The sequence below is a fragment of the Salvelinus fontinalis genome, chromosome 33 (assembly GCF_029448725.1).
Source record: "Salvelinus fontinalis isolate EN_2023a chromosome 33, ASM2944872v1, whole genome shotgun sequence".
Classification (NCBI taxonomy): domain Eukaryota; kingdom Metazoa; phylum Chordata; class Actinopteri; order Salmoniformes; family Salmonidae; genus Salvelinus; species Salvelinus fontinalis.
In genome coordinates this window covers 24,388,524-24,406,174 of record NC_074697.1, presented here as the reverse complement: position 1 = coordinate 24,406,174, position 17,651 = coordinate 24,388,524, and the positions used below count along the sequence as shown (strand labels likewise).

Sequence of the window (17,651 nt, the reverse complement as noted above, 5' to 3'; positions counted from 1 at the left end):
CGTGGTGTGATCATAATAACATATAGGAACTCAAGTCCTTTTGTTCACCTGACCTAGAATTCCTTACAATCAAATGCCGACCGCATTATCTACCAAGACAATTCTCTTCGATCATAATCACAGTCGTGTATATTCCCCCCAAGCAGACACATCGACGGCCTTGAAAGAACTTCATTTGATTCTATGTAAACTGGAAACCACATATCCTGAGGCTGCATTAATTGTAGCTGGGGATTTTAACAAGGCTAATCTGAAAACAAGGCTCCCTAGATTTTATCAGCATATCGATTGCGCGATCCGGGCTGGCAAAACCCTGGATCATTGTTATTCTAACTTCCGCAACGCATATAAAGTCCTCCCCCGGCCCACTTTCGGAAAAGCTGACCACGACTCCATTTTGTTGCTCCCAGCCTATAGACAGAAACGAAAACAGGAAGCACCCGTGCTCAGGTCTGTTCAACGCTGGTTCGACCAATCGGATTCCATGCTTCAAGATTGCTTCGATCACGTGGACTGGGATATGTTCCGCATAGCGTCGAACAACATTGATGAATACGCTGATTCGGTGAGCGAGTTTATTAGCAAGTGCATCGGTGATGTTGTACCCACAGCGTCTATTAAAACATTCCCCAACCAGAAACCGTGGATTGATGGCAGCATTCGTGCAAAACTGAAAGCGCGAACCACTGCTTTTAATCAGGGCAAGGTGACCAGAAACATGACCGAATACAAACAGTGTAGCTATTCCCTCCGCAAGGCAATCAAACAAGCTAAGCGTCAGTATAGAGACAAAGTAGAGTCGCAATTCAACGGCTCAGACACGAGAGGTATGTGGCAGGGTCTACAGTCAATCACGGACTACAAAAGAAAAACCAGCCCAGTCGCGGACCACGATGTCTTGCTCCCAGACAAATTAAACAACTTCTTTTCTCACTTTGAGGACAATACATTGCCACGGACACGGCCCGCTACCAAAACATGCGGGCTCTGCTTCACTGCAGCCAACGTGAGTAAAACATTTAAACGGGTTAACCCTCGCAAGGTTGCAGGCCCAGACGGCATCCCCGGCCGCGTCCTCAGAGCATGCGCAGACCAGCTGGCGGGTGTGTTTACGGACATATTCAATCAATCCTTATCCCAGTCTGCTGTTCCCACATGCTTCAAGAGGGACACCATTGTTCCTGTTCCCAAGAAAGCTAAGGTAACTGAGCTAAATGACTACCGCCCCGTAGCACTCAGTCCCGTCATCATGAAGTGCTTTGAGAGACTAGTCAAGGACCATATCACCTCCACCCTCCCTGACACCCTAGACCCACTACAATTTGATTACCGGCCCAATAGGTCCACAGACGACGCAATCGCAATCACACTGCACTAATCCATCTGCACAAGAGGAATACCTATGTAAGAATGCTGTTCATCGACTACAGCACAGCATTTAACACAATAGTACCCTTCAAACTCATCATTAAGCTTGAGACCCTGGGTCTCAACCCGGCCCTGTGCAACTGGGTCCTGGACTTCCTGACGGGCCGCCCCCAGGTGGTGAGGGTAGGTAACAACATATCCACCCCGCTGATCCTCAACACTAGGGCCCCACAAGGGTGCATTCTCCGCCCTCTCCAGTACTCCCTGTTCACCCATGACTGCATGGCCATGCACGCCTCCAACTCAATCATCAAGTTTGCAGACGACACTAGAGTAGGCTTGATTACCTGGTAGGCTTGATTACCAACAACGACGAGATGGCCTACAGGGAGGAGGTGAGGGCCCTCGGAGTGTGGTGTCAGGAAAATAACCTCACACTCAACATCAACAAAACAAAGGAGATGATCGTGGATTTCAGGAAAGAGCAGAGGGAGCAGCCCCCTATCCACATCGATGGGACAGTAGTGGAGAAGGTGGGAAGTTTTAAGTTCCTTGGTGTACACATCACGGACAAACTGAAATGGTCCACCCACACAGACAGCATGGTGAAGAAGGCGCAGCTGCGGCTCTTCAACCTCAGGAGGCTGAATAAATTCGGCTTGTCACCAAAAACACTCACAAACTTTTACAGATGCACAATCGAGAGCATCCTGTCGGGCTGTATCACCGCCTGGTACGGCAACTGCTCCGCCCTCAACCACAAGGCTCTCCAGAGGGTAGTGAGGTCTGCACAACGCATCACTGGGGGAAAACTACCTGACCTCAAGGACACCTACACAGCCCGATGTCACAGGAAGGCCAAAAAGATCATCAAGGACAACAACCACCCGAACCACTGCCTGTTCACCCCGCTATCATCCAGAAGGCGAGGTCAGTACAGGTGCATCAAAGCAGGGACCAAGAGACTGAAAAACAGCTTCTATCTCAAGGCCATCAGACTGTTAAAGAGCCATCACTAACATTGAGGGGCTGCTGCCTACATACTGACTCAACTCTAGCCACTTTAATAATGGAAAAATGTATGTAATAAATGTATCACTAGCCACTTTAAACAATGCCACTTTATATAATGTTTACACACCCTACATTACTCATCTCATATGTATATACTGTACTCTATAGCATCTACTGCATCTTGCCTATGCCGTTCGGCCATCACTCATTCATATATTTTTATGTACATATTCTTATTCATTCCTTTACACTTGTGTGTATAAGGTAGTTGTTGTGAAATTGTTAGGTTAGATTACTTGTTAGATATTACTGCATGGTCGGAACTAGAAGAACAAGCATTTCGCTACACTCGCATTAACATCTGCTAACCATGTGTATGTGACAAATCAAATTGGATTTGAACCTATATTTATGTTCATTTATTTTCCCTTTTGTACTACTTACACATCATTACAACACCGTATATAGACATACTATGACATTTGAAATGTCTTTATTCTTTTGGAACTTTTGTGAGTGTAATGTTTACTGTAAATTTGTATTGTTTATTTCACTTTTGTTTATTATCTATTTCACTTGCTTTGGCAATGTAAACATATGTTTCCCATGCCAATAAAGCCCATTAAATTGAATTGTCACAGTGAGGGTGACAGTATGAGTAGTATCAGGTTGTAGTTGCAGATCTGAACATACTGTATGAGTGTGTACGTGTGTGTGTGTGTGGCGCACACCTCTCTGTGTCTGTATCAAATATTTAGTTAGACATCGCATAAATGTATCGGTCCCATTGTGGCATCTAGGAGAGCACAGGCAGCGCCATTGAGGCCCTCTCCATTTTGAAGTACTCCATTTTCTTCTTCTACTACTTCTATGAGTTGGTAAACAAACTAAAAGTGTACATACTGCCACCTAGAGTGTTGTTTGAGCAGGTATAAAGCCAAGGTTGGCGATTTACTGCCTCCTGCAGTTATGGAATGTTTCCTCACGAGTATAATTCATTGGCTGATCCCTCCTGGTGACCCGATTGCAATTAAGTGATCCTTTCTTAACCCATAGGAAGTCCCACCTAGTCGACTACTTCAAAATGGTGAAAGTCCTCAATGGCGCTGCCCATGCTAAAATGGGCTTTTGAGTACAAGAGTCCTCTATCTCTAAGGTCGGTATTGTTTTATTTCACCTTAATTGAACAAGGTAGGCCAGTTGAGAACAAGTTCACATTTACAACTGGGACATGGGATAAACGTCTTTGTCGGCCTACAGAGTGTGTGCATTATGAACTGAACTCACTTCCTCTGTTTCTTCTCCAGGTCATGGTTGCGGCTCTGCTGGCCCTCCAGGTGTAGCTTGGTGTCCTGTAGCTCAGCCGTCAATCTCTGACACTTCTTCTTCAGCTGCTGGGCCGTACGCTGCACCTCCTCACTGTCTGCTTGGAGGTCACTTAGCTGGAAGAGGAGAGAGGGAGGGAGATAAAGAGAGAGATGTGTAACATTTAAAATCATTTTTCCAAAATAAGCAGAGGCATGAAAGAGGTCAAAGGTTCCGTTAGCTTCTGTCAAGCTGTCTGTCTGAGTGGCCGACCAGGTGAGACGCACAGAGAGAGAAAGAAAAGACTAGTTATTGCTTCACTGCTTCTTTTATGTCTCACTGAGTGGGGGCTCTGGGAGTGTGAAGCTTTATTTGACGTTTTATGAGAAAGCTCAGAGGAGGTGTCAAAAACAGAGCAAGGGGCTGAGAAAAAGACAGAGAGAAAAATAAACGGCAGACAGATAGACAAAGACAGTGACAGACAGACACTTGCCCAGCAATGAGGAAAGGAGAGAGAAAAGGAGAGGGAGAGACCCACCAAAAACACTAGTAAACTGCTTCTGGACAGAAGGAAGGATATGAGCTAAGTTTTTTTGCCTGTGAGCATGTGTGTGTGTAGCTAGATGAGGTAGGTGTAAATCCCAACATGCAAGTGTGTGTAAGCAGTACGAGGTAGAGTTAGAAGTGTGTGTGTGTGTCAGACACTGCCTTACCCTCCTCTCCAGCTGCCGTTTGTTCTGCTGCTCCATCTCCAGCTTGTCATTAAACTCCTGCTGGAGCCTCTTCTTGGTGAACTCGATCTCTCTGATGGCCCTCTCATACTTCAGTCTCCACTCTCCCCCTAACAGACACAAGATGCGACAGCACAGTTAGCAGACAGGTCATGGACAGCACTACAAGAACCACACCACGTCAACATTCAATCACAGGAGGTTGGTGGCACCTTAATTGTGGAGGACAGGTTTGTGGTAATGGCTGGAGCGGAATAGGTGGAATGGTATCAAAACCATGGTTTCCATTCACTCCGTTCCAGCCTTTATTATGAGCTGTCCTCCCCTCAGCAGCCTCCATTGCATTCAATACGCCTTCAAATAGAACTAAGATGAAATTGATTAGCCAGTTTGAAAGGAAGTCTGTTTGACCATGGAACGGGTTTGCATTAGTCAGGAGGAAATGTATCAAGCCGTTTTGAAGCCATATTAAAGTCTGTACACTACTGTTATGGCCTGTACATGTATCTCTTACACAGGGTTGTCTATTCCACGTAAAATGTGGGGTGTTGAAACGTTCAAACAAAACACTGAGACAAAAATCTATTCTACATTCAGAATGGCCAAATAAAGCCTGCATTCGCAGTCTAGCCGGAAGTCTGTTTGGCATGCGTGCAAATATAATTTGAGGACACCTGCAGTCTTTTAGAATCAATTTCTACACCATGTCTTGCAAAACCTTTTGTCTCCTCATTGATTTCAGGCAGCCGCTGCAGTCTAAGAGGGTGGTCAGCTTGATACAACCAAATAACTGGGCAACTGAAAGGACTCAACCAGAAACAGCCTACTTTGATCCTGGTCTTGGGGTGTACCTTTGTGTGCTGGTTTTCATGGTGCTAAATTGTCACCATATAGCAACAGTGTGTGTGTGTGGTTTGGTTTTACTATCCTTGTGGGGAACCAGAAGTCCTCACATGGATAGTACAACAAGGAAAACTCAGACAAGTGGGGACATTTCAGGCTTAGGGGTTACGGTAAGGTTAGGTTTAGGGTTAGAATTAAGGTTAGGGTTAGGTTAAGGCAGTGCTTCTCAATTATTTTCTGTTACGCCCCCCCTAGGAAGAAGTAAACATTTCGCGCTCCCCAACTCTCCGCCGCGACTGTAAATAGTATCATTTGTCTATAAAATTGTTATAAGTACACCTCTGCATAACATTGTATCCTTATTAACATGAAAGAAAACAAAAAAATAAAAAATAAAGAAATATAGATCAACTTACAACAAAGAATAACTTTATTAACATTGTTTTTTAGTCTGTAACAGAAAAGACTTAAAGTGCATCAATTTCCCTGAAATGTAAAAAAAAATGTTATACTTATTTAAACTGTAAACATTTTTGGACCATTTGATACTGAAAAATAAAATAAAATATAATCAATAAATAATAATACATTCAAATTGATCAGCAACATTAACTCAGGAGCACAATATATGAAACACTTTGACCTATAAAACAAAAATGAATAAAACAATTTGTACTCATTTAAAAAAAATCTAAATGAGGAAGTCAGGATTAATGGCTACAATGAGCACGTTTTGCAGAGCACAGCTTTTCGAAGCGGGGTTTGAAGCATGATACTGCAACTCTCAGCTCCTGCTCAATGTTTAGCTGGGACCTGTACTTGGTCTTCAGTGCAGCAACAGCAGAGAAGCCAGTCTCACAAAGATAAGATGTTGCAAAAGGAAGAAGAATGCCCATGGCCCTCTGCCCTAAGAGTGGATACTGCCTCTCTACACTCAATTCACTCAGTGTCTGTGATGTGAACCTCAGTCTCAATGTGGAGTCAGGCGTCATATCAATGAACTGGTCCTCCTCTGCAGAGCTGAAACCAGTTGGAGCTGGTGCATTGAAAGGATCTCTCACCCAGTTATATTGGGAACTGTTTTCAGGGAAGTTCTTTTTAAAGAATCCCATCAGTGATGAAATATGCTCCTTAATATATGGAATCACCGAGGTGGCATCATAGTCAGTAGTGTCAACAAATTCATGCAGGTTCTCGAATGAATCAGTATTTCCTTCATCAAGTCGCCTGCCCCACATTGCAAGCTATCGAGTGAAAGAGCTGATCTTGTCTGTGACCTGAGGGAGGTGTTTCTCTTTCCCTTGAAGCTGTAGATTTAGTTCATTTAGCTTTCCAACTATGTCACTCAGGTAGGCCAGTTTTGCCAGGAAGTTCTCATCACTAAATGTTTCTGCGAGGTCATACTTGTGCTCCTGCTCCGAAAACATTCGTATCTGCTCTCTGAGCTCAAAAACTCTGGACAAGACGTTTCCTCGTGACAGCCACGCTTCGTCATATTTCCTCGTCTTAGCTTTCGGGAGACTTACGTTTGTCTCATTATCTCTGTCTCTCTCCGCCTTTCTTTTCATCCCTGTTAAATATTTTTCCATTGTGTCGCTTAAGGGTTTGTTATCTGCACTTCATATCTCCTGCTCTGTGCTGTGTGCTCTTGTTCAGTGCAAAAAAAACTACTCCCTGCGGCAGAAAAAAGCATGTTCCCCGGGGTCACACGCGCCCCCCCCCCCCCCCTGGCATCGCTCCGATCCCCCACAGGGGGGCGCGCCCCACTATTTGAGAAGGACTGGGTTAAGGGTTATGTTTAGGGTTAGGGAAAATCAGAATTTGAATGGGAATAAATGTTTTGGTCCCCACAAGGATAGTAAAACAAACGTGTGTGTGTGGCGCTGACCTGTGTCGTCATCGTCCATCTCTCCATTGAGCTCAGAGGCTCTGAGGAGTCTGGTCTCCATCACCTCCATCTCCATAGAGTCCATAGACTTCTTCATCGAGTCAAACTTAGTCTGGGGAGAGAATCACAGGCCATGCATTAATACACAAACACATTATATACCAAGTTAGAAATACTGACAGATAGACCTCACATTGCACTTGCACGTACACACACAAACACGCTCATTGTTCACACACACACACACACACACACACACACACACACACACACACACACACACACACACACACACACACACACACACACACACACACACACACACACACTTTCTCTAAATGACACAATTGCTCATTTCTAGAAGCGAGGTCATTTGCACCCAGCCCAGCCCATCAGCATGTGCTGTCTGAGCAGTCAGTGGAAAAATGTATCCCATCTAGTTGGAATACCCTGAAAAAAACAATCATGTCAAATGCCAAATAGAAAACTAAAAGGATGGGGAAGGCAGGGTCAACAATCTGATCACACTATTACGTTGCAGCCAACAGAACTGGCAAGGTCGTCATTGCAAATCAGAATCGCTTTCCCATTTACCTGTCTGGTTTAAATAATGAATTAAATAATTGTGTTCATCCAACAACAGTTAAGGATGTCTCATTTCTCCAGTGTTAACAGTGTTAACCTGCAGGTCCTTCATGTCTTTCTCCAGTCTCAGTCTCTCTGAGGTCTCGGACTCCAGCAGCTGAGAGGCTGACTCTCCTGTGTTCCTCTCGTCTGCCAGCTCCGACGACAGCTCTGTGATCTGGCATATACACACAATTGCAATAAGCAAGAGGGTGAAAATAATGTGTTTATTACTACTACACATGCACCCTGTCTTATGCATACAGTGCAATACAGTTAAACTTCATGACATAAAACCTCTATCTGTTCATCCTTTATTTATACAGACAGATCCGCTGGTACAATGTGTTATCTTATATTAGTCTGCAACACAGTTTGTATGTGTTGTGTGTTGTGTGTGTGTGTGTGTGTGTGTGTGTGTGTGTGTGTGTGTGTGTGTGTGTGTGTGCGTGTGTGTGTGTGTGCGTGTGTGTGTGTACCCTGCTCTCCAGGCGGTCACTGTTGAGTCTCAGCTCGTTCCTCTCCTTGTCCACCTTCTCCAGCCTCCCTTTCAGCTGCTGGATCTCCTCCTGGGAGTAGATAGACAGAACGAGAGGGGGGGGAATGTATTACAGTATTAGAGGGAGCTAAATCTGTATAGTCTCTATAAAGCAGGGGGTGGGAATCAAATGCTGGGGTGTAATGGCAAAACCCAGTAACAGCTCCTGGAGTTCCCCATGTATTCTTGTTCCTAAGCCTGACGGTACGTCCCGCTTATGCACGGACTATCGTCGTGTAAATGCAGTTACAAAGTCTGATTATTTTCCTCTACCTCGATTAGATGACTGCATTGATAGAATTTGCTCTGCTGCTTATGTTAGTAAGTTAGATTTGTTAAAAGGTTATTGGCAGGTGCCTCTGACCTCTCGAGCTTCTGACATATCGGCTTTTGTTACGCCTGATAACTTTGTACAATACACTGTGATGCCCTTTGGCATGTGTAATGCACCTGCTACTTTTCAGCGTCTAGTTAACATTGTGTTTGCAGATGTGCCAAATTGTACTGCATACCTTGATGATGTGGTGATCCATTCGTCTACTTGGTCTGATCATCTCTCCACTTTGAAAAGTGTGTTTCAGCGGTTGGAGAATGCTTCTTTAACCCTCAATTTGGCCAAGTGTGAGTTTGGGAAGGCTATGGTGACTTACTTAGGGAAACAAGTGGGACGAGGTCAAGTGCGCCCAGTAACTGGCAAGGTGGAGGCAATTGTTGCTTTTCCTGCTCCCACGACTCGACGCCAGTTGCGCAGATTCCTAGGGAAGGTAGGGTACTATCGTACATTCTGTACGAATTTCTCGATGGTAGTAGCTCCCCTTTCATCTCTGCTTAGTCCCAAGGTACCATTTAGGTGGTCCAAGGACTGTAACCATGCTTTTGAGTCCGCTAAAGCGCTACTTTGTAGTGCCCCAGTGCTTGCCGCCCCCAACTTTGACAAACCTTTTAAGTTGGAGGTTGACGCTAGTATAGTGGGGGTGGGTGCGGTTCTCTTACAGGAAGATGAAGACGGAGTGGATCGGCCCGTCAGTTTCTTTTCCCGTAAGTTCAACTCGTGTCAGTCAAGGTACTCCACAATTGAACAAGAGACACTAGCTTTATTGCTAGCCTTACAGTTCTTTGAGGTATATGTGGGATCCAGTGCCTTGCCTGTAATGGTCTTCACGGACCATAATCCTTTAGTGTTCTTGAAGCAAATGTACAATCAGAACCGCCGCCTTATGCGGTGGGCTCTGATTGTACAAGGATATAATGTACAGATAGCCTATATGAAGGGCTCAGCGAATGTGGTTGCTGACGCTCTATCACGGGTTTACTAACTGGGGAAGCGTTGGTTTTTGTTATTACAAACTGTATGTTTGCAATTTTGTGGTGGGCGTGTTACGTTCCCCAGTTTCTGTGTTCTGTTTTGTATTTGAGTGTGTGTTTCAGGAGATGGCTTTCTGGAAGTACTCCCCAACCAGCTGATTGGTCTACCACAGGCTAATTGGTGATTGGAGCTGACTCCGCCCCCTCGTCAAGAAGCAGCTGACTAATTAACATTGCCACCTGAAGATAAAAGCCAGTGTTCTGCTTAGAGTAGAGAGAAGAGGAGAGAGATGAGATAAGGAGTAGAGATTTGGAGATTGAGAGAGAAAAATTAGATTGTGATATAGTGTGGGTTGTGTATCAGAAAGTGTGGTATGTACTGTTGTTGTTGGTAGCAGTTTTTCTATGTCCTGTGTTTGTGAAATCATTAATAATTACTCTGCTTCATTTGTTCCCAGGGGGGAAGGAGAAGGCACTTTGGGAGTGCTTAGGCAAGAGGCTCGCGGGCATACATATACCCGTAGTATATTTACTGTCTAGGCACACTAGGTAAGACCTGGGCGGACCACCCCCTGTATTTTGGTTAGGGCACCAGACGGTGTTAAGTTAGGTAAGTTAAGTGGGTAGGCAGGTTAGATAGGAGAGGGGGAACTTTGATATTTACTTTCTTTGCTTTGGTTCCGTCCAGCCCCTTTTCCCCATATTACCGTGTAAGAAAATAAATTCTAGTAAACGGTAAATTCTGCTTTTGTGTCATCCTTACTCGCACCTACAGTCCATACCTCTTGCACTTCAGAGAGTTGAGTTGTAGCAGGGAGTTGCGTTCCCTCTTCTCAGAGGCGTGCGTAACAACTACCAAACAGTCGGAAAAACTTTCTGTTTTGCAACAAAAACTAGCATTCTATTGGACCGATTCAGGTAGGTCCATTCCTGTTTGATGAACCTGTCCAATAGAAAATATATTTTTTGTTGCAAAACTGAATATTTTGCAACTGTTTGGAGTAATGACTACACCGCTGATCAACAGTAGATGGAGGGTGTGTATAGTTTGTGTACTCACGTCTTTGCCACGTATCTGCTCCTCTGTGAGCTGGACCTCTATAAGGGGGCGTACTGTGGTGAACACCTTCCACCAGGGCCAGCCCTTCACTCCCTTGTTCTTCTTGATGTTCTTCTGGATACAGCGGATAGCCAGGTCCTGGATCTGAAACACATGCAGAGGAGCAGAGGGACTTACAACAAAGGAACCTGTGTGTGTGGGTGTTTGTGTCTGGTGTTATGTCTGCCAACATGTAGGAATCTTGAAGTTTTTTAAATGGAAATATATATATATAGAAAACTAAAAGGATGGGGAAGGCAGGGTCAACAATCTGATCACACTATTACGTTGCAGCCAACAGAACTGGCCAGGTCGTCATTGCAAATCAGAATCGCTTTTCCATTTACCTGTCTGGTTTAAATAATGAATTAAATAATTGTGTTCATCCAACAACAGTTGGAAAGGCACTCACCTTTCTATATAACAAAGTACAAAGAGAACAGTATTCATCCAACAACAGTATTTCTAATATATATATATATATATATATATATACACACACACACACACACACACATCACAAATACAGTGCATTCGGAAAGTATTCAGACCCCTTGTATTTTTCTGCATTTTGTTACGTTATAGCCTTATTCTAAAATGAATGGAATCGTTTTTCCCCCCTCATTCTACAATACCCCATGACAAAGCAAAAATAGGTTTTTAGAATTTTTTGCAAATGTATTACAAATAAAAAACGGAAATATCACATTTACATAAGCATTCAGAGTTTCTCCCATTCTTCTATGCAAATCCTCTCAAGCTCTGTCAGGTTGGATGGGGAGCGTCGCTGCACAGGTATTTTCAGGTCTCTCCAGCGATGTTAGGTTGGGTTTAAGTCTGGGCTCTGGCTGGGCCACTCAAGGACTTGTTCCGAAGCCACTCCTGCATTGTCTTGGCTGTGTCCTTGACGTGTTGGAAGCTGAACCTTCACCCCAGTCTGAGGTCCTGAGCGCTCTGGAGCAGGTTTTCATCAAGGATCTCTTTGTACTTTGTTATATAGAAAGGTGAGTGCCTTTCCAAATCATGTCCAATCAATTGAATTTACCACAGGTGGACTCCAATCAAGTTGTAGAAACATCTCAAGGATGATCAATGGAAACAGGATGCACCTGAGCTCAATTTAGAGTCTCATAGAAAAGGCTCTAAATACTTATGTAAATAGTTTTTTTCTGTTTTTAATTTGTAATACATTTGCAAAAATTTCTACAAACCTGTTTTTTTGTTTTGTCTTAATGGGGTATTATTGTGTGTAGATTGATGAGGAAAATGTTTTATTGAATCAATTTTAGAATAAGGCTGTAACGTACCAAAATGTGGAAAAAGGGAAGGGGTCTGAATACTTTCCGAATGCGCTGTTTGCATGAAATATGTAACTTTTGATAAATAAAGAAAAGAAAAAATGGCATTGCTTAGTGTCATTGTCTAGCACAATAACAGACACTTGCATCAAGTGTGACGATTTGGGCGAGCTAGAATCAAGACAATCCAAAGTTCTTCTGGCTTCTCACTGCTTTAAGAGCTGAGACAGAGCTCTTCAGAGAAATGTAATCAAACATCGATACCACTTTGTTACCTTGTTAAAAAGGCATTAGGAGGAGCTACATGCTCCCGCTACATGGGCATCTCCAATAAACCACCCATTATCTCACAACCCAATTAGAACAGCACAATGACGGAGAACACGATTCTTATTCGTCACGCCGTGAGAGCACATAAATGTTGCTTGGCCATCATGGTCACTGACTGAACAGGCATGCAGGTTATGTTCTCTAAAGCCTGTTTGTCATGCTTAGACCTAAACAAGTCTAACAAATCATGTGTTGACTCAATAAGGGGGGGGGGGGGGGGTCAGTGTTGATCTTTCTGTTCCTCAGCCATACAGAGAGCTCATATACAACACCAGAGGGATTTAGAATAAGGTTTTGCAGCCTTTAGAAAGAAGATATGTCTGTGTCAAACAGGTATTGACGGTCTTAGAGAAACACAGGAGCAGAATGTATTCATTTCTCTTTCTTTGTCTCGGTCTTCCTTTTTACTCTGCCTTCTGCGTCTCCTTTACAGAGTTCCCTTTGAGTGTCTGTGAAGCTACATGGCCTTTGCTGAGCACACAAGGCCATAGATGTAACGCATGCATGCACTGACACACACCTGTTCCCAGTCGAGGAAGAAGCTTTGTCTTAAAGCAACGATTTAATTAGACACACTATGGGCCGACTGGCTGAAAGGAGGAATCCCCCATGCTCCTCCATCTTCACCATGCTGTCACTCGTTCTATCCACATGAATGTCAAAGAGAGAGGAGGCTGTGGGCTTCAAACGCTGTGCCGCATCCCTTCTATTCGTCTATTCCCCCATGGTGAAGCACCGTTTCAGAGAAGGAACACTCTCTCTCTCTCTTCTCCATCAAAGCGCTTTGAAAACAAATCCCTGTGAGGGTTTGGCTCAGGCTGAGAGGACTTCAAGGTGCGGGGAGCCCCCCGGAGCAATCAAATAGACAGAGAGAAACAAACTAATAGATTTTTGGGCAGTGGGGAGGTCAGTGTCCAGACGAGGAAATCAACACTTTCATGGTCGTGTCTTGTGTCTCTGAGAAATATGGGCCAAAGGTTCAAATGTAACACCCTGCACTGCCTTGTAATCAAGTGTGAGTCTGCTTCCTTAGCTGTACATACAGAATATTTTCCTGTAAATATCAAACCAGCGTACCTTGATACGACACACGTCTCACAAATATTTACCACTACCACTCTCCTCAACACGTATTTTCCTCTAAAACATGCCTTGGCTTCTTAGCTAGAATTGTGCAAAGTCTTCATTGTGTGTTTAAATAGATACTTAAATCGTTGAGTTCAACTTAAATAAAACAACCTCAACTTCCTGTTAATCAGATCAAATAAAAACACATTGAACTAAACCTTACTGTAACTACCTTTCAGAACTGCTGGAGGGTAGTGTCCTGTACTGTACCTTTCAGAACTGCTGGAGGGTAGTGTCCTGTACTGTACCTTTCAGAACTGCTGGAGGGTAGTGTCCTGTACTGTACCTTTCAGAACTGCTGGAGGGTAGTGTCCTGTACTGTACCTTTCAGAACTGCTGGAGGGTAGTGTCCTGTACTGTACCTTTCAGAACTGCTGGAGGGTAGTGTCCTGTACTGTACCTTTCAGAACTGCTGGAGGGTAGTGTCCTGTACTGTACCTTTCAGAACTGCTGGAGGGTAGTGTCCTGTACTGTACCTTTCAGAACTGCTGGAGGGTAGTGTCCTGTACTGTACCTTTCAGAACTGCTGGAGGGTAGTGTCCTGTACTGTACCTTTCAGAACTGCTGGAGGGTAGGGTCCTGTACTGTACCTTTCAGAACTGCTGGAGGGTAGGGTCCTGTACCTTTCAGAACTGCTGGAGGGTAGGGTCCTGTACCTTTCAGAACTGCTGGAGGGTAGGGTCCTGTACCTTTCAGAACTGCTGGAGGGTAGGGTCCTGTACCTTTCAGAACTGCTGGAGGGTAGGGTCCTGTAACTTTCAGAACTGCTGGAGGGTATGGTCCTGTAACTTTCAGAACTGCTGGAGGGTAGCATACTGTACTGTACACCGAAACACATTGTAATGCAGAACGTTGGCTCACAAAAGCCTTTGTAGTGGTGATATTGTTCCCTGTCTGCCCCTGGACCTCTCAGTAGACATTTGTGGCCTGCTGGAGGTCATTTTGCAGGGCGCTGGCAGTGCACCTCCTTGCACAAAGGCGGAGGTAGCGGTCCTGCTGCTGGGTTGTTTCCCTCCTACGGCCTCCTCCACGTCTCCTGATGTACTGGCCTGTCTCCTGGTAGCGCCTCCATGCTCTGGACACTACGCTGACAGACACAGCAAACCTTCTTGCCACAGCTCGCATTGATGTGCCATCCTGGATGAACTGCACTACCTGAGCCACTTGTGTGGGTTGTAGACTCCGTCTCATGCTACCACTAGAGTGAGAGCACCGCCAGCATTCAAAAGTGACCAAAACATCAGCCAGGATGCATAGGAACTGAGAAGTGGTCTGTGGTCACCACCTACAGAATCACTCCTTTTTTGGGGGTGTCTTGCTAATTGCCTATAATTTCCACCTTTTGCCTATTCCATTTGCACAACAGCATGTGAAATTTATTGTCAATCAGTGTTGCTTCCTAAGTGGACAGTTTGATTTCACAGAAGTGTGATTGACTTGGAGTTACATTGTGTTGTTTAAGTGTTCCCTTTATTTTTTTGAGCAGTGTATATTCATGCATATCGGGTCTGGGTGGGAAAGCCCCAAGTCCATTTCAGAACGGGTCCAACTTTTTGGACCCTTGAAGAACTCCCAGCATTACACAACCCTCTCCAGTCCAGTCTGACCCTCAGCCAGTCACACTGTGAGGAATGACAATCACTCTTAATGGAGTCGTTTACAACTAAACACTTCGCAAACAAAGGAAAATATCAATATCCTGTTCCTAAATCAAAACAAACAATCAGGATAAACAACTTGTGTTTCTTATAGAAAGAGGCAGCACTCAAATGAAACAGGCAGAGCAGTAAAGAGAAGCCCACTGCACAATTAATTCACACAAACCACTCTCTCACACCTTCACGTACACAGACAAGCACCCACCCACACAAACACAACACAGGACAGTACAGGACAACACACAGAGCCAAATAGATCACCACCGGTGGTTCCAGTCATTCAGTGGAGGGTGTTATATCCCTGGTCGTCATGCTCACTCTGGTGTGGTGGGGCTTATAGGGTGTGTGTGGGCTGTTTTCATCTGCCAAACACACACACAGCTCTGTCCCAGCCGTGTCTCTCTCTAATTCCTCATGACTGGACCAGGGATTATGACAGGCGTCTACAATAATAATCTCACCCTGTAGAAACACCAGCCTTCTAGTTTCCCCCACCACTCGTGTATAAATAAAGGTATTACTATTCAAATAGGTAAGGAGAGAGCCTGTACTATAGATGTGTCAGTCCTTTTCTTTTTGAGCCTCATCACCCCTACATAGATCAGAGGTCAGGTTAGAGTGATAGACAGAGAGGAATGCTAAAATGGAGGGAGAGACTGAGATGGCAAGGAATAAGGCGAGGTGTGTGTGTTCTGGTGCGGTAATCGATAAGGCTGTGATTGAGGTGACGTGGGGGTGTGTGTGTGTGTGTGTGTCCCAGAGGAACAGGAGGAGCAGATGGAAGGCTATCTGCTGGGCCGGGGGCCAGCGGAGACAGGATGGATTTATGACACTGTGCTCTGATGAACTTCTGATTTAGTGAGCCGCTAAACCGCCCCACAGATGTGGGTGGCAGAGCTAGCAATGGCGCGAGAGCATGCCATTAATACGAGGCAGAGAGAGAGCGAGAGAAGAGGGCAGAGAGAGAGCGAGAGAAGAGGGTAGAGAGAGAGCGAGAGAAGAGGGTAGAGAGAGAGCGAGAGAAGAGGGTAGAGAGAGAGCGAGAGAAGAGGGTAGAGAGAGAGCGAGAGAAGAGGGTAGAGAGAGAGCGAGAGAAGAGGGTAGAGAGAGAGCGAGAGAAGAGGGTAGAGAGAGAGCGAGAGAAGAGGGTAGAGAGAGAGGGTAGAGAGAGAGCGAGAGAAGAGGGCAGAGAGAGAGCGAGAGAAGAGGGTAGAGAGAGAGCAAGAGAAGAGGGTAGAGAGAGCGAGAGAAGAGGGCAGAGAGAGAGCGAGAGAAGAGGGCAGAGAGAGAGGGAGACTCATTCTAATGCTTCCATGGGAATATTCTCTTCCTCTCTGAAAGAAGCACACGTATCTTCTCTTTGGTTTTCATGACAACACATTGACTAACTTCACTATAACGGAAGATAAATTAGAACGTGTCGTAGGGGACAAATAACCATATGATCGAATGGGAAGCTTCAGTTCCTTTCAGAGTTTTCCCAAGACATTGTCTGAGGCGGCGAACAAAGAGAGCAGCAAAGCAACCCTGACACAAGCACTTTCTGTACTGGCAAGGGATACACAGCTCTTCAAGGACAACGACAGGCATCGGCTTTGAAAGTGTAGGCATTAGGAACCAACAGCGCACTGTGTGACGTGGTCGAGGGGCACGAAACGGTCCGTTTTGCTGATCCAAGATCAGTTTAGCTCCTTTCGCCATCTAATCTGACCTGGGCTTTGGGCTGGTAAGAACTGGGTTGAGAGCGCTCACTCACCTTCCTCTTCTTGAAAGCCTGTCTGGCCAGGTATCCTCTGCAGGCAGCCTGGAACATGGTGATGTTGCGTCTGGTCTGGACATCTCTCTGCTCCTCCAGTTTGGCCAGGGTCCCCGCTCTGAAGAACACCTGGTGAGAGAAAGCGACAGTTAGATACTGATTAATCATGACACGAAAGTGAATTGTATTGAAGTCAGACAGGGAGCATGTGTGTGTGCAAGGTTGCACAATACTATGGAAAAGAAGTAACGTAAACAACGTAAACTTTTTCATTTGGGGGCATTGACGCATACAAACAAATAATTACATTAATTTGTTTTTCCATGATTATGGGAGTTGGAATCCCCCTAAAGATCTTCAACCATACATCTAGGATTCAGGGATTGCATATCAACTACATCAAGTCCTGTGTTTACTTTGAATTTCAATGGCGTTTACTTTGGGGGCTTTAAATTTAGTTGGATTACCTCAAACGCTTTAGTCATTTCCATTTTCTGATCTGCTCTGGGAGATTGGGTGGGGAGCTGCTGGTGGACTTCCCTACAGTTTCTCAGGCCAGAGCTGAGAGCTCATCAAACTCTTTGAATGCTGCTGAATTGCATTAGCATGCTAGTAGTGTTAGTGGAAGAGCTATGCTTAACTTCACAAAATCCTCATTAAAACTCCCTTGTGTTAGCAACACATGCGGCTGCCACGGCTACAGTAAGGAAAATAACAAAGACAGGACGTTTCTGGGGAAACTAAAACGACAGGTAGAGTTGTTGAG

At 44.9% G+C, this 17,651-nt stretch overlaps 1 protein-coding gene across 3 annotated transcripts in view; it reads right to left on the bottom strand.

Annotated features, from left to right (window-relative positions):
* The window catches only part of LOC129831864 (unconventional myosin-XVIIIa-like), a 190,239-nt gene that overhangs the window by 39,100 nt on the left and 133,488 nt on the right, over positions 1 to 17,651 (bottom strand). For all 3 annotated transcript variants that reach the window (XM_055895376.1, XM_055895377.1, XM_055895378.1), the window contains 7 exons: positions 16,886 to 17,014; positions 10,677 to 10,820; positions 8,253 to 8,342; positions 7,832 to 7,951; positions 7,150 to 7,261; positions 4,401 to 4,528; positions 3,670 to 3,824 (listed from right to left, as the gene is read on the bottom strand). In XM_055895376.1, coding sequence (XP_055751351.1) covers positions 3,670 to 3,824; positions 4,401 to 4,528; positions 7,150 to 7,261; positions 7,832 to 7,951; positions 8,253 to 8,342; positions 10,677 to 10,820; positions 16,886 to 17,014 — 878 coding nt within the window. The remainder of the gene's footprint in view (positions 1 to 3,669; positions 3,825 to 4,400; positions 4,529 to 7,149; positions 7,262 to 7,831; positions 7,952 to 8,252; positions 8,343 to 10,676; positions 10,821 to 16,885; positions 17,015 to 17,651) is intronic.